A 16,761-nucleotide genomic window follows, 5' to 3' on the forward strand; every position below is an offset into this window, starting at 1 on the left:
TGATCTGTAGTGTTTCTTTATCAGTATCAAAAAAGCTTTATGAACAAAGCTTGCCTCTGTTTCTAACTGATTCTGTTTTCTGATTGAGTTCTCAAAACTAATCCCACCCCCCCCCCCCCCCGAACTAGGTGTAATTAGCAAGTGGTGGTGTAGGGTGAGAGTATTAGAGCAGCTTTTCACATTGTATTGGCTAATGCTGTTTTCATGTTAAGTCTGATGGTGGATAACCTTGGCTTCTAAAAAGACCTTTTTTAGTTTATGCTAAGAAGTTTTTTTTCTGCTTAGCCTATACACAGTGCCCTTAGACGTTTTATGTAACCATTTATAGTGTTCTGTAATTGCTGAAGTGTCTTTATTTCAGTACAGCATGTCTGCCAAATACTCTGGCTTGTTGAGCACATCGGCTCCTAGCCACAGCTTCAGAGATGTTTCTCTTCTTGGATTTACATCCAGCTCAAGTTTTATTTATTAAATAAATAAATCCCATTTAATAATCCAGTATTTATTCAGCACTCCAAAGGGCTGCTCAAGTATTGAAACTGAAAAATGATTTAGCTCAGGGCCTGAGCCTGAAAGATGCTGACAGTTCTTGGGCTTGGATGCAGCAGCGGCCACTGGGGTGCACGGCGGGTGGAAGCACGGCTGCAGCAGACAGGGATAGGCCAGGTGAAGTTCAGCCTTGCTGGCTTGGTACCAATGCCGGCAGAGCCACAGCAGTGCAGGTAGTGTAAGCCAGCCTCGGATTTGATGCTTACATGGTTTACAGAAGTTGTGCTGCTAAGAGCTGTTTCAGTCCTAGCCAGCCCGGAGATGTCAGCATGGACTGTAGACTGAACCTCAGCCTTTGCTATGGAGATGTATCTAAAGATCTTTTCGGCCACAAAAACACAGCTGCATTAGGGGTGGAACAGGGCATTTGTTTAAAAGCTATGTACCTACTCTATACAAGGTGAAGAAAAGTGGGTTTTTCTCCAGCTAAGCAGAATCCTACCTACGTTGGGCGTACAGTGCCGGTTTTAGTTCAAATAGCAAGCTTTGTCAGTTTGACACTAATCCTCGTATGACCCTTCGTGTGCAGACCCAGACTTACCTGGAAGTTGAGAGAACACTTTCCACATACTCAGTCTCTGATCTCAATCTTTAATGTACCTGAACCTGTCTTGGCTCATCTACCTTCACTTTTCACCCTGGGTCACTAGTAGTGCATTTCTGTCACGCCGGGGAAATGTGGTCTGACTGCATGTACTGGCTCTAAGTATGTAAATCCACTGTCCTGGCCCCAGAGACAAAACTCCTGCTGACAGTTAAAGGCAGTCTGCCATTCCCTGGCCTGGGTAAGCACCTGCTGTCAGAAAATAAACCCCAATTTTATTGGAGGTGTTAAGCTATGGGCAATACTCCACAGTCCATTTTGCAACTCCTGGGGGTAACAATGCATAGTTTGAAAGTCTGAAATAAAATAAGGATTATTTTTATACCCAAGGGAAAAGTGAACGTGTGGTTGACTTAGAAAGTAAAAACCCATCAGTCTCAGTTTGTCCAGTATTTAGTGCAACTGTGCTGCTCAACAGGGAATATTGATGCTAAAACTTCAGCGTGCATATTAGCATTGAAGTGTAATTTTAGGTTTTTCCACCACAGCACACTACCCCTCTTTTTGCGGCATTTAGGAGAAGGTGCTTTCTAGAGAAAAAATAAGGGAAGTAGTCTAAAGGTTGATACACTGTCTTGGCTTGTTGGCTTGTGTGCCGCAGCAGTCACCACCCTTGTGAAAGAAAGCGATATGCAGTTTCTTAAAAGTAATTGCTTAACAGATAATACTTGGTGTTACATGGGAAATCAGTATTTAGAAACTTTCTTGAAATGCTGCTGGAAGTCTCACAACACTAAGCCATGCAGTATAAAAACACAGTTTTTATTTTGAAAACTAAGTGTCCTTGGTTTTCACCTAATGATGATAAAATAACATCACCTAATTATGTTGCCATTTCTTTCATGTTACTGATTGCAGTGTGCAAGGAAGAAAGGTCTTGAGTGCTTTTGTGTAAGAAGCTGGCTTCACCGAGTGTCTGATGCTGTTTTTGATACGTGCAAGGAATACAGATAAATGACGCTCTGAGTTTTTTTTTCCTTTCCTGGTAAATAATAGTGCGGTTCCCAAAGACAAGGACAGGCAATGCTTTAAACTCCGCCAAGGAATTGATAAGAAGATAGTGATTTACGTCCAACAGACAACTAATAAAGAACTTGCTATTGAGAGGTAATTTCATTGATTTTTAAAAAATTCTTTATCTGTTTTATGTTTTGTGTTCTTTCCTCTGAGGCAGCGGATTAGTAATTGTTCTATGAATACTCCATTTGTGTGATTTAATGCCATGCCTCTCTCTTGAGTGGGATTGTGCAGAAGATCAGATTGGTTTGTTCAGTGCTTGTGTAGCAGGGGACACAATGCAGGCGCAGTCAAATCTTGCACAGATCTGGTTGTGGAATCAGTGGTCGCATCCCCTCTACCCATTTCAAAATCTTTTTAAAAAACATACTGCTTTTATTTTCAGTAGCCAGTTTGTCTTAAATGCTGAGGCTATTCAGTGAGTTATTTCAATTTGCTTTCCTTTAATCTCTGTTGCATCTGAGAATATTGTTGTACGTATCCTTTGAATCTGCCACAGTCTGGAATTCTAGAATATGAAGCGTCTGTGTAGGGAAGGGGAGAGCTCACACTTCAAATCTTTCACTGCTTAGAAATAAACTAGTGGTTTTTGACTACGAAGTTTAGTGCTGCTCATAGTACAGAGAAAAGACACAGCTTCCGCCAGCCTTTGCAGTCTGGAATGAAATGCAGGACAGTGTGGTAAACCAGAGGATGAAGTGGAATATACCTGTGTGGGCCAAAAGTCTTTGTGAAATGAAACCATAAAAGACAGGTCCTTGCGCTTCATCTGATTCTTGTCTGTATCAAAGGGTAAATTCTATGAAAATATGTCTCCAAAAAAAAAGAAGGGGAGAAGAATGCAGGCCAAGTTGTCCTGCGGGATAGGGAACCTTTGTTAGCAGTGTCTGTTTTATACTGTTCTTGCAAACAAAGATAATTGAACAACTTTCCAGGCTACTGTAGGCAGGGTAAAATCATACTGTAAATATGCTTATGAAATCTTGCTCGACATTTTTAATTATTGGTTTGATGTTGTTTTGCTTGACATGCTTGATGCTGCTTTCAAATGTCAAGGTTTGTTGACATTTGTTACTGGATTCATGGGCTGCACATGATGTATGACAGCGAATATTTAGATAAGGAATGTTAATGGTTTGTTTATGAGTAAGTCTAATTTTTGCGATTTAATTTTTTGCCTGGCTTTGCAGATGTTTTGGCCTTCTCCTTAGCCGCGGGAAAGATGTTCGGAGTGGTGACATGCACCTTTTAGATTTGGTAAGGATCTTTTATTAACAAAATTCAGTAATAATTTTGATTACAATTGTGCGTGATCTCAGGATAGAGAGAAAAGATTTAGACACTTATGCACACTTGTTGATGGGGATTGACGCTGTAGCTTATGCTATTGAGGGTGAGGCTCTGGGCAGCTGGGTTGAATCCCTGCTCTGCTACAGAGTTAGAATATGACCTGATGCTTGGTCAAGGGAGTTGCCCAATGTTGCGGTCAGTTACGGGCCTGAAATGAGAAACGTGGAACCTTATTTTTGGAAGTGCTGAATATTAAAGAGCTGTGCTTTGAACATAAAAAGTTGTATAGCATACTTATCACTGTAAAAATTGAGGCCTAAGCGGCTTAAAATATAACACTGAGAATTAGCGAGTGCTTTATTTTTATGACTTACTTTTCCATCTATAAAATGATGATAGAGATCATCTGACTTCACAAGTGGGTTGTGAAAACAAACTTGTTAGTATTTATGAAGCACATGCTTGTTACAGTAGTGAGTACCCAAAAAGATCCAATACTACATGAATAATTTTGCTTTTTACCAGGCTTTGGATTGCCCGGAAAATAAAGTTGGTGGGAAGACAGACACGCTGAATACTAAAGATAAAATATTGACTTGGTTCTTAATAGCTGAATAACGTGTTTTGTATGCTGAATAAAGCTGGATCTCAAGATGTTTTAGAGTAAAATTTACTCTATGAAATAGCTACTTAGGATAAAATAAAATACATCTGGTATATTAAAACATCATAGTGAAGTAGAAGGTGTGTTAATGTGAAACATCTTGCCAAGTTTACAAGTTCAGCAGCTTGTAAGAGAGTGTTCTGATTTAATTTGTTTTCTTGTATTAGAGGCAATGAACTACATCCCCTCAGTTCATGATTAAAGCCGCCTATGTTTAAATGCTTTACCACTTAGGCAGCTGTCATTCAGAGACTGAATGATGCAAAATGAGGCCAGAATGACTGGATTGTCTTGGATTTTCCAGAACAACTTAAAAGGAGCTTGAAAGGTGTTTCTTTTTTTTTGTTTGCTTTTTTCTGTTTTTTTTTTGTTGTTGTTTGGTTGTTTTTTTTCCCAATGGCAACAAAAAAGTAAAGCCTTTGCAGCTTGGGGTCCTGTCTTTCCAAGTACTTGGCTGTGATCTCACCTACACCTCTGTGAGCTGAAAGCTGCTGTCAAATGACCACCTCCAAAATGAGCTATTGGTCTTCAGGTCTCACTAGACAGATGTTCATACCACATACATATATAACAATTAGTATTAATTGGCCTTTTTGTGTTATCAGCAAGGAGACCAAAGATTGCATGGGAACTCTATTCTTTTCTTCAGAGATGATCTCTGTTACAGGACTGTGTCACATGGACTTCATTCAGATGCTTGCCCTTCTCTTGCCAGTGCAGTAGCTGTTTTATGGGGCTGAGACTTCATAATACAGAGATTTCTTTAATTTAAATAAAAATACATAAACTTACCTTGTTTCCAGGAGTCCATGGGTAAAAGTTCTGATGGGAAATCATACGTGATCACTGGGAGCTGGAATCAAAAATCTCCACACTTCCAGTTTGTAAATGAAGAAACACCAAAAGGTATGAACTTTGCCAGATGTTATCCCTAGCCAGGGCAAATGACTTACATAGTGGGCATCGGCTCAATTCTCTTTTCTTTTAAGATGAATCCCCCAAAAGGACTTTATCCATAGTATGGGATATATTCTCAGAAAGTAGGATACCAGATGTAACATAAAAAATCTAAACAAAATAGGAGGCTAGAAGAAAACTCCTGTGTTCAGTAATAATACCTTGTAAGAATAACTGTATCCCAGTAGGAGGCTGTGTAGGTGTGGGGGCAGGATGCAGATGCTTTGTGCACCATTAGAGCTTCTTAAGAATCCCATTGAGAATTGCACTAAATGACTATTGCAGATTTTTTCTTCGCTTAGTTTCTGTGGTCAGTTCAGGTTTTCCTGAATCCAAGTTTTTAATTAAAAAAGAAGAAGGATTCCTGTACCTATGAAAATGAAAGTAAAACACTCCCAACTGTAATCTGAAAATAGCTGATGCTGCATTGCTCTCGAGTCCTGAAACAGATCTGTCGTTACTTCTTTTAAGTTGTCAGCTGAATCATCATCTTTTCAATCTATTGTCACAGTTGCATGCCAAAGGTTGGGGAAGTTCATGGGAATTGACTGGGAAAAGTCATAAAAGTCAGCTGCGGAGTACAGCTGGGTACAATCTGCTGCTGCCATCCTACCTAAAGGACACAATTTATCATTTAGTACCAGAAGAGATCTCATAGGTCACTGAGTCCAGTTGCCTCCTTTCGGAGCATCGTACTGTCTAGTCAATTTTCTGAATCTCACAGCTGAGATGGTCTTAAATGCTACCTTTAATATGGCGGGACTTAAGTGTTGTCTAAGGAACTTGTAAAAACAAAACACAACTAAAATGTAATTAGGCTAGCTGTCAAGAGATCTGCACTGTGGAGTTAACTATACAGATCCTTTATAATGTTTAACGAAGACTTTTGATACATTTCAGTGGGATTTGAAAAAGCAAAATTTTTCTCTTTAACAAGATAATTTTCTTGGCTTGAAGACGTAAGTTTCCTTACTCTCTAGTGAATAGTGTATAGTCATCTTATTTTCCTGTTCTGAAATTTCGAGGGGTTTGAGATGTTAAATTAGGGAAAAAATTGAATTCTGAAAAAAAGTTTCTTTTGTTCTTTCATGTTACTAGGAAAGAGGTTATGGAATATTTTGTTTGAAATATTTCTTTTAATACTATTGCTTTGTTGTTTCTCTCTAGATAAAGTATTGTTCATGACTACCGCTGTGGATTTGGTGATAACTGAGGTTCAGGAACCTGTTCGATTCATTCTGGAGACTAAAGTCAGAGTTTGTTCACCTAATGAGAGACTGTTCTGGCCCTTCAGCAAACGTAGCTCTACTGAAAATTTTTTCCTAAAATTGAAACAGGTAACACTTTAATAAATAAATAAATAAAATCTACAGTTAATTTGGGATTTGGCAAGGTTGTTTTTCAAATATAACTGTGGTATGGTCAGTTATATTGTTTCGAGACTTGAGAGGTAGGTTTATGGCATAATGCTGAATAAATACAAATGCACGGGAGGTAAAGATGAATTGTAGTTATTAGTGCCTGTTGTCAGATCAGAATTTCACTATGGTTGTTTCTCCCTATGACTGGAAAACCTTTACTAATATAATGTTCATATTTCAACATCTTGCTCCTGAGTCAAAGAGGTACAATAAACGCCCTTCAATTTTCAGAAAGCTATCCTTCATTATGCTAATTATTGCTGGCTATCTAAAGTTCCCATAAAAAGCTGGATGTCCTCATTTCAAAGCAAATATTGACAGCTTTGATGAGGCTGCGAAGTTACGTAGAGGCTTATGGATTTTCCAGCCAAACCACAGAAATAAAAGGAACAGAGGATTTATCTGCAAACCAGGGCTATGCTGAGAGTTGCTTGCATAACGGTATAGTAGGGTAAGTATGTAAAATTAAGGGTTAAGAGGAAAAAAGGCTTTAATATAATCCTGGTGACGTGCTATCTGATATGTCATTAAATTGATTTTATCATACAAATCCAACTTTTTTAAATTTTTTTTTTAGATGAGCAAACACCCACCTGAGATTAGAAAAAAAATTATATTTTCTGAAAGTCTATATTCCCCCTTGTACGTAGCTGGAAGCAGAGATTTCACACATACCCCGAGTTTCCCCTGGGGAAAAAAAATCCAAGCAACCACAAAAAATCCCTAGAACTTGTTAAAAACTTTTACTGTTTTTTTCCAACTTAATTTTTAATCCTATCTACTAAAAAGGAAAGGATTATTTCTGTCCAGGATATTCATAATAACAGTACAAGGCAATAGCTTGGTCTCAAAATAAGGCTGGAAAGTTGAAGGTCCAAGTCACTAAAGAGATGATGTACTTGAAGTAGCTGCCATTTCTCCTGCTTTTTTCTGAAGTGAAAATCCTGTTTAAAGAAATGAAAATATATAGAAGCAAATAACAATGTGGATGTATGTGCTCTCTCAAGGTTTAATAATTCTGGGCACAGCCCAAAAAAGCAAGGTTGGAATCCTGATTTCTTGATAAGTGTTCTTTTTTAGAGAGGTTTTGAATGAAATAAGAGACTTTTCTTAGTTCTTTTTGCACTTGTCTTAAAGTGCTAGCAAATAATGGCATCTTGGTAGTAACAAAGATGAGGTTCACTAAGGATTCTTTTTTGCGTATGTCCTATTTTTTATATAAAATATGAATAAACATTTTGGAAACTTTCCTTCAAAATTTAAGGCGGAAAAATTCTTCATGGATGAGATCAGCCTTTTTATTTAGGGTATTTTTGAGGTGGAGCATAGAGATTTTGAACAGTTAAGGCTATTGGGCTATAAATATTCTGCAGCCTCCAAAAGGTGCCTTTTCTGTTTGGCAGTTTAAAGGAAGCTTATCTTACTTAGCTAATTCTGTATCTTTTGTCTTACCAAATTCACAGACATTGTGACTTATCTTAGCTAATTCTCTTTTTTCCACAGGCACTGTCAGGTTATCCAACTTCCAGTGTTTACTAATGGAAGATTGTCAAAATTCATAGTGGAAGCAACAAATATAGAATGTACTGCCTGATAAGCCTGGAAGGGAAACCTGTTTCTATGGAGTCATGATTAGCCTATTAAAAATACAGCTGTGTAGAATTGGCTTATCTTACTTTGGCAGTGTTTCTTTATTCGGAAATGGTGAAAGCAAAGGGATTTTATTTGCTCAGATTACATTTAGTGATTTAGTAATTTTTAGTTTTGATTCATTTCTCTTCATTTTTAATACTCCAAAGGATAAAACTGAGCACTGGGAGCTTAGTGTAGAGTATAATTATAAATCTTATTTCCCTCTTTTCTTCACCTTCCCTTTTCTACTTTCTATTTTTATTTCTTTATGAAAAAAAGTTCTAAATCCTTAGACTGTATTAAAATTTTAGAATCGCTTCGCAAAGAAAAATCTTCCTTTAAAGGAAAGGAAGGTATCAAAGCATTGAAAGTTAAGGAGAAAATGAGGCCACATAATAGACTTTGGGACTCAACAATTCGTGTTCCTGCAGCAATATATATATAGATATATGACTTGGAAGCATCGCTAAAGACAATTGCCACGGTGGGAAAATAAATATGAACAATTTTTATTAAAACTCTCCTTTTGCCACCGTCAATATCCCCAGAAAGAGAGAAATTAGACATAATTTTAAAGATTTTGCTTTTAATTTTCCGCTAATCTTTAAATAAAGGCAGAGTTGCTTCATATTAAGGAACCTTCCTCTCTTAGACCATTTGTTGGACAGATGCATTTACAGCTTTAAAATTCTATGCATTTGTGTCCAGTCCATTTATGGTTGAAAAGATGAGCTACCTATGCACGGCAGACCCGAATGACGCTTCTGCTCCTATCAGTAACAGATATTCATGCCTTTCGGGTACAATATGCTTACAGCTTGTTCTAGGGCATCAGGGATAGAAACACTTGCAGGCCCGCACGATGCGTTAAGTGTGCTGCAAGGACTGAACATTCCTCACCGTAGAATGTGATGAAAAATGTTTCTCATCTCTCCTATTCCAAAAAGAGAAGTTAGAGCCTTGTGAAGTAATCTGGGTATTTGTATAGCTTTTCTCAGTAAAATGAAACTCTTTTTTTCCTAGATAAAGCAAAAGGACAGAAAGAATAACTCGGACACGTTATATGAAGTTGTGTGCCTAGAAAGTGAATCAGAAAGGGAGAGAAGAAAAACTACAGCAAGCCCCTCTCTTCGTCTGCCCCAGTCGGGGTCACAGGGCTCGATGATTCCTTCTCCTCCAGAGGATGATGAGGAGGAAGGTAAGAAGTGGATTGTACACTTTGTATACTTCAAAAGAAAGGGCGGTCGGTAAATAACATAGTTATGAAACATGTTGAATCCTTTCCAGTCAGAATCTGGCCTACTGATTTTTTTTTTTCTCTTGCTTTAATGCTGTGAGTATTCGATAACCAGTGGCCCGGCATTCCTGGATCAGCCTCTCCCTTGTCTGACACTTCTGTGTCTATGCTTTTCTCAGCCCAGGCCTCGTGAAGCCTCCAGTGTGATATATTTGGAACAATGTGAAAAGAGGCTGCTAAAAATTTGGGATTATCATGTAGCTTCTGCCCCTCCCTGAGCAGCTGTGAACAGATTTGAGAGTAAAAATGAGAAGCTGCTATTATTTGGAAATATAAGCAAGCAGCAAGGCGAGTATAGTCATCTGTAACACATAAAACTATACCAGGACCTGCCCACCTTGAAACTTAATGCTTTTTCAAGATCTTTTTTCTGCTTTTTAAAAATTCTCTTAAACCAAAATATGGACTAGTTCTGAGTATATAAACATCTGGCTTTATAGCTCTGAGCTGAAATGTAGATGACTTGAGTTTCGACTTTTTCACTTTTTCTGCTGGCCTTCTATGTGGCCTTGGGTGAATTGTTTCACTTCTGTGCTTTAATTTCCCTTTTGGGTGGGGGGAAAGGAGGGGAAGGTTGGTTTGAAAAGTAACTCCTTTGCAAAGTGTTATTCATTAGCAATCTCTAACCCCTATGCTAAACCACAGTGGTATTGTTTTCTAGACCAGGAACGTTTTTTTTATGTATATATATATTTTACTGATACAACTTGCAGCATTGCAAGAGCTTGCTGACAAGTTCAGATGTCAGTTGAGAAAGCATAGATTTAATGAAAAAGAATGTGTTTCCTCAATAATGCAAAACCAATGTTGACTACTGTGTCAGTGAAATGTAGTTTTTGTATATGATACTTGCTTGTGAGTGTTTAAAAATATCTGGGAGTACATCAGTGTTGGTTTCAAAAAGAGTTACTGTGATTATGCTAATTCTCCCCCTCCACTGCATTTTTGAATGCATTTCATTCAAAAAGCTGTTTAATTCAAGCCAAGGAAGTTATCAAAAAGTACTAGCTTTCAAAATAAAAGTACAAAAAGGTTCAAGTAAAATACCTCGTGGACTTTCATGGATCTGCAACAACATGCCAAGTCTGCAGCTGCTCAGTAGAACCACGTTGATTTTATTGTCTTTTTTGCTTTTATAGTGTTGTAGCTTTTCACATACAAAAAGTTGTGCTCTCTGAGAATTTTTGTAGTCTTCCAAAAGTTTGGGGTAGAATAATAGAATTACTTCAGTGGGAAGGGAGCTCTGGAGGTCTGTAATCCTGCCTCCCACTCAGTGTGAATCCAGCCAGATAGATTGTTTAAAGCCTTGTCCTGTTGCATTTTGACCGTCCCCGATGGTGAAGTTTCTACAACCTCTCTGGGCCCTTGTATCAGTTTGGCCGCCCTCATGGTAATTTTTTTTCCTGATTTTTAACCAGAATTTCATGTGTTGCTGCTTGTCTTCCTGTCTCTTGTCACATCACTGCGTGCCTCCAAGAAGAGTCTACTTCTGCCTTCTCTGTGTTGAGTGCACAAGCACTGCATCCACAAATGAGGAGGAGTTGTTCTTGCCACACACATACCGTTAGGAGAGCAACGTTTAAATCTGTAAAGGTAGAGTAATGGCTGTTGGTCTCATAGCACCTCCTCTGTTTGGTTGGCAGACAATGACGAACCACTCTTAAGTGGTTCTGGAGATGTTTCCAAAGAGTGCGCAGAAAAAATTCTTGAGACATGGGGAGAGCTGCTGTCCAAATGGTAAGTGGCAAAATCACATTCTGAAAATTACAATTCTGAATATTCTCAGTCTGTTTGCTCCTTCTGCTTGGATTTTTTGTTATTTCCAGAAGCCAGCTGAGATGAGATTAGTATGGATTTAGTCCTCTTTTATCCCCCTGACACCCCTTATTCACTGGCTTCGTGTTTTCTGATTTCTTCAGAGGATGTTTTAAGTATTTTCATTTTTGAGTGCATGTTTAAATACTATATAGAAATTCACTTATGTTGTGTCTTTAGGTGGTTCTCTCTTAAAATATTACTTATCTGTGAGTTTCACTGGAATTTTGTTAAAGAAAAACCTAAACTAAGTAGTATAAAGAAAATGCAACTCTTCCTTTGTCTTTATTTTGCATAGATCACTTCCATTCCTCTTTGTAAGTCTGATGTAGTTCACAGCCAATTTTTCCTGCAGCTGTCATATCTTAGTAACTGTAGCTTAAGAATATGGGAGATTTGTACTTGGATAGCGAAGATGCTTTTCCTCCCTTATCTAAAGGAAGATGGCTCCAGAGCTTGCCAAGAAGGAAGTACATGAGCTCTTCTGTTTTTTTCCTAGAAATGCAAATTTACAAGAGTGTTTCTTGACAGCCAAGTTGCTAATGCAACACCTGTCCTCCTTTCATGAAGGATCTTTTATTCATCTTGAATAGCCTGAGCAGTTCTAAGAAAGTGATGCCGATTATTGCAAAATTCAGTATTTTTTTTCACAAAGGGGGGATGACAGGCACAACATCAGATTGAGCTCAGATATGTTGTATTTTGACTCTGGCTTTTGTTGCTGCCTTCTGCTTCCTCAGGTTACTGAGGAGCAGGGCAAAGGGTGTACAGCAGTTCAAAGATCTGAATAGAATACTAGATCTAAGGAGCAGGACAGCAGAGATCAGAATAAGTCAGGCACTTCAGATGATGTGACCTCTTAGCCAGGATTCTCTTTAAATTAAGGTGATAACAATTTAGCATTATTTTTTATTTTCTGTAATTACTTAGTACTTATTTGAATAAGTAAGTACTTTTACTTCCAGTTTGGTTTTGCATTAATATATTGCGCTAATTTGGTAGGAAAGCGGACGTCAGGAATGGACACGTTTGTAAGAAGGGGAAGGCTGTGGTAAAATGATATATGATCCCTTTTCCCTCCCTCTCCTAGACTTGTAGAAACATCTTTAACAGATGAGCTCTATGCATCTGCTGCTGTGAGAAAGTTTCTTTCAACTTGGATATTTTTTTTTTGGTAATTCTTCCAAGGGCTCAAAGATAATTAAACCACCTGACTCCCATTGAAAATGTTTTGGCAGCTCTAAGAGGATATGAAGTGCTTCTGTGCTGATGCTGGCAACAACTTTAACATGTATTAAAGGGCTTTCCTTCTTAACTAAAACCGAGTATTTGGAAGTAATGATCCTTGAGCTTTTAACATAAGAGGATTGAAAATCATAAAAATCAGAGTTCAGGTAGTTTCATGCTAGTTTTTTAGAATCCTGTAGTTAGATTTGTATAGCAATTAAATATGCATTGGTATTTTGTGATTTCTAAATAATATTTGGCTCATATCTCATAACTGCTGAGTCACACAATTTTCTCATTTCAGAATAGTTTTGAAGAATCTAGTAGTGTGTGGCTTTTAGTCTACAGCCTTACAGTTCATGGCTGTATTCACTGGAATTACTGTTGTACTTATTCTGATCTGAGATTAAGGCAAAGCAGTTTTATAGGCCTTTACAAAGATTTTTATTATTTTGTATATAACAAGTATTTTATATAAATATTTATATATTTATTCTAAAGGTATAATAAATGCTCTATAAATATATGATATATAAGTCTATAGACATGAATGTATATAGATATAAATGTAACTATTCTATAAATATTATTTTTATTATAGTTGATTTTGTTTAGAGAAAGCAAAGTGAAGGAGGACATTATGGTACTAGGTTCCGTGCACTATATGCTGATTTAAATGTCCGCATTGCTAGTCTCCAGATTACTGTGTTGGAACACTGTAGACTAGAGAAGGGCAACAAGGAGTCCCAGTCTGTGTAAAATTATCATCCACATATTTGTTAGACTGTTAACAAACATTACTAAATACCAGTTTATTGTTAAGAAGATAATGTGATCAATAAGTTCAGGTTTTTTGCCTGGCTTTGTCTATCAGTCCTCTTAATCATTTTACCTAGAACCTTGTTTTTTAGTAACTGCAGAAAAATTGTAATTTCTTTGATTTAAGGCCTCTGTGTCTTTTGGGGATTTTATGTATAAGCCACGAATGGACTGCTCAGCTTAACTTTCTGTAACTGCACAAATTATATGTAGGTTTAGTTTCTGCAACCTACAGTGCTGTAATTTATGAGCTGTCACCAGTCTCACTTGAAAAAACTGTTTAGATGGGACTAGCTTGTACAGTGGAAGCTGCTTAAATGCATGGATGTAGTTAGATAACCATGTGAGATTTTTTTTTTATATGTTTGCCTGCCTTCTCTCCCTCCCTCACCTGGAAGGTTACCTGCCTGCTTGGGTGTAGGAAGTCTAGAGAGCAGTATATGCTTCTGCAAACGAATTCTTATTTTGGTGTAGTGTGAGCTTGGAATCTTACACAGTGTGGTATCTGTCCTCCAGTTCTAGTTTTGCTGGAGAGTTTTGGTTCGTTGAGTGTTTTATAACATATGTCTATATTATATTTAAATTTAATAGGAATCAAGGAAGTGGTTTGGAAAGAGCTTCTCCAAATCTGTTTTATTTCATAACTTGAATTTCACTTACTCTGGCAATGTATGGACTGTCTTGAATTTCCCGTCATTTGACATGTTTGATGTTACACATCAGTTGTTGCTCATGTACTTGTTTATTTGTATTCGGATAATAGTAACAATGCCTTCACCTACATCCAGGCACCTCAATTTGAGCGTGAGGCCAAAGACGTTGTCAGCGTTGGTGAGAAGTGGTGTCCCTGAGGCCCTAAGGGGAGAAGTGTGGCAGTTGCTGGCAGGGTGTCATAATAACGATCACCTGGTGGAGAAGTACCGAATTCTCATCACAAAGGTAGAATGCTTTTTTTTCCCCCCATCTTTTTTCCCCCCATATCTTAAGGAATGGAAATACAGAGACTTCCAAGTGTGTATCCTCTTGCTTAAAGGTTCATGGGTGTATCTGAATATAGTGTGTCAGCTAGCGAGTGTAATTCAATCCTCCTTCCAGCAAAAAAACCTAACATGCAGCGCTGATTGTGGCATTATCTCTACTTGGAGTGCTTTCTTTTTAATAGTCCTACTTCTGTTTCACTCAGATGAGTTCTAAGTTAGTTTGTCAAAAATTAGTATTCTATTAATTGCTTTCATAATTGACAGAGATTCAGGGAGCTCATTTCCTTTGCTTGTTTGGCTTTCCTGAATGAAAGCTGAATTCTGCTGTATTGTCTTAATATTTATGCTAAAAATCCAATGCTAGTTGAAATTGCAGCCTTTTTTGATAGAAAAACCAGAACACTTTGGACACTTTTGCACTAGACGGCAGTTTTTTAAGTTCTCATGTTGAATGCTGACCTCAGTAACAGGAAAAGAAAATAAGAATCATGTATACAGACATCATTTGGTGTTTCTCAAAGTTCTAGAGTAACAAATGGGTCATGAAATGAAGTGTCACTTCCTTATCCAGAAAACCAATGTGTTAATTTGGATTTGACCATTATCTGTATAGATACATTGTATTTTACTGCTTTCATCAAACATGCAAGTCTAGAAGGACTATATTAGAAATTATTAATGATGCAACTTCAGTACGAATATAACAGAAATTAATTATTCACCAGTTAAAAAAGCAAAGCGACTGAATCAGCCTTTGTATATCTATGTTCTGATGGTACAGATTCGCAAGGAGCAATTAAAGACCTTATTCTGAGGGCAAGAGGGCTTCTGAAATTAAACTCAGTTTCTGCTGGAATCATGCAGCAAGGATCTTACGTGATTTGAATGAATCATGTTAGATTAGCTAAAAATGTTCTGCCATAAGTACTTTCACACACTTACTGAATATAGAAGAAACTTGATCTGAATTCCTTAATATTGGTACGTGCATTGTAGAACTATAACTTGGATTTTATGGTGAATAAATCATACAACTAATGTGGAGGTTGAGTACTCTGGCAAGGAGTATATCACAGTTACTCCTGTTGTGTTATTTTAATTGCCTAGTGAGTAGTTGACAGTGTCACTTGTTTCTCTGTTTCAGTGTTTTGGTATCAGAATGGAAAAGATTATCTCTTTGTGGCACAGTTGGTGACACGTACTGCTACTGTCTTTGTGAGCTAGAAAGGAATCGTGTAACACTTCATTTTTAAATCTGTGAAACCTTTCCACTCGTTTACATTTGGCAGAGACAAAGGAAATAACCTGGATCTAATGTGTTGGAAGCATCTCTAGAGTCCAAGTAAAAGGGAAAGTAGGCTGATCCAGCACTGTGCTCTGCAGCAAAAGGACTGGCTATACCTGCACTGGTCATTCAGCATGGAAACTAATTAAGGAATTAAACAATGAAAGACAATGAGTACTGAATGACCATTTTCAGGCTCCTCTGTGGTCATATGAGGTCTGTAGTATACTACCAGCATGCTACAATAACCAGCTCGAACAAATGAAAATGAAGTGCCGTATTAGACCATTGTTGAGGCTGTTTGCCTTATCGTGACTTAAATGTAAATTGCATGAAAATGGTCCATGGCTGTTTCTGTAGAATGGACAAAGATCGGTGCTCTGAGAGCAAAAGTATCTGGTTGGTTCACAGTGGAACTGTGATTTCCTCAATCTGCAGGCAGTGGAAGAAGCATAAGATTTCAAAAAAGGTTATCAGTGGCTGTGTGGAAGTACTAAAGATGAGAATAGGCAAAGATTGCTTGGGAGGCTGATGAGAACATGAATTCAAGACCCAGGAAGATAATGTTTGCAGACCCGTCCTATATGGTATATGCTAACAGTATAATAATGCTAGATTGCGCTTTGGCTTTCATTTTTTATTTTCATGCCTTTCATAGATTATTTGACAATTTTGTAGTTCTAATGTGACTAATTCTTACTGCTCTGAAAATAGCAGCTCAGTTACAGTCAATACGCAGCAATGCACAGGAGTAAACATGTCTGGAGAAAAAAAAATAAATTTGTTAATTATGTGAAGGCAAGGGTCCCTTATAATACATTGCTTTACCGTTCCCGTAACGCTTCGCCATGTTTTGCATGTCACTATTACAAATTCTTCTCTGGCAAGCGTGCAGTTATTTGCATTACCATGCATTGAAGATGGTATATCTGAGAAGAACTGCTGTGGCGTAGTGCAGAAGCACAAGGAGTTGATGTTAAAACCTTTGCTCTTCAGTGCAAGTAGGAGATGCAGTAAGCCTGTTTGAGTACTCATAATCCAGTGCCCCTTCTCTCTTAATGTTGACCTCTATTCCTGTAGCTGCATTTCATTTCTGTCAGGCTTTTCATGACCCCATGTGGCAGCACAGTCCCAAATTAATAAGGATCTGTGGTGACAGCTGCTTCAAAAGCTTCTGGCCTCTTTCAGGGATTTTTTTTTTTCC

The 16,761-nt window shown here is 37.8% G+C and overlaps 1 protein-coding gene across 2 annotated transcripts in view; it reads left to right on the top strand.

Annotated features, from left to right (window-relative positions):
* Positions 1–16,761, top strand: part of RABGAP1 (RAB GTPase activating protein 1) — a 75,248-nt gene that overhangs the window by 17,369 nt on the left and 41,118 nt on the right. For both annotated transcript variants that reach the window (XM_076355757.1, XM_076355758.1), the window contains 7 exons: positions 2,150–2,260; positions 3,361–3,427; positions 4,928–5,030; positions 6,249–6,418; positions 9,158–9,332; positions 11,075–11,168; positions 14,081–14,231. In XM_076355757.1, the coding sequence (XP_076211872.1) occupies positions 2,150–2,260; positions 3,361–3,427; positions 4,928–5,030; positions 6,249–6,418; positions 9,158–9,332; positions 11,075–11,168; positions 14,081–14,231 (871 nt within the window). The remainder of the gene's footprint in view (positions 1–2,149; positions 2,261–3,360; positions 3,428–4,927; positions 5,031–6,248; positions 6,419–9,157; positions 9,333–11,074; positions 11,169–14,080; positions 14,232–16,761) is intronic.

This window comes from Aptenodytes patagonicus, chromosome 18, assembly GCF_965638725.1.
Source record: "Aptenodytes patagonicus chromosome 18, bAptPat1.pri.cur, whole genome shotgun sequence".
Taxonomy (NCBI): domain Eukaryota; kingdom Metazoa; phylum Chordata; class Aves; order Sphenisciformes; family Spheniscidae; genus Aptenodytes; species Aptenodytes patagonicus.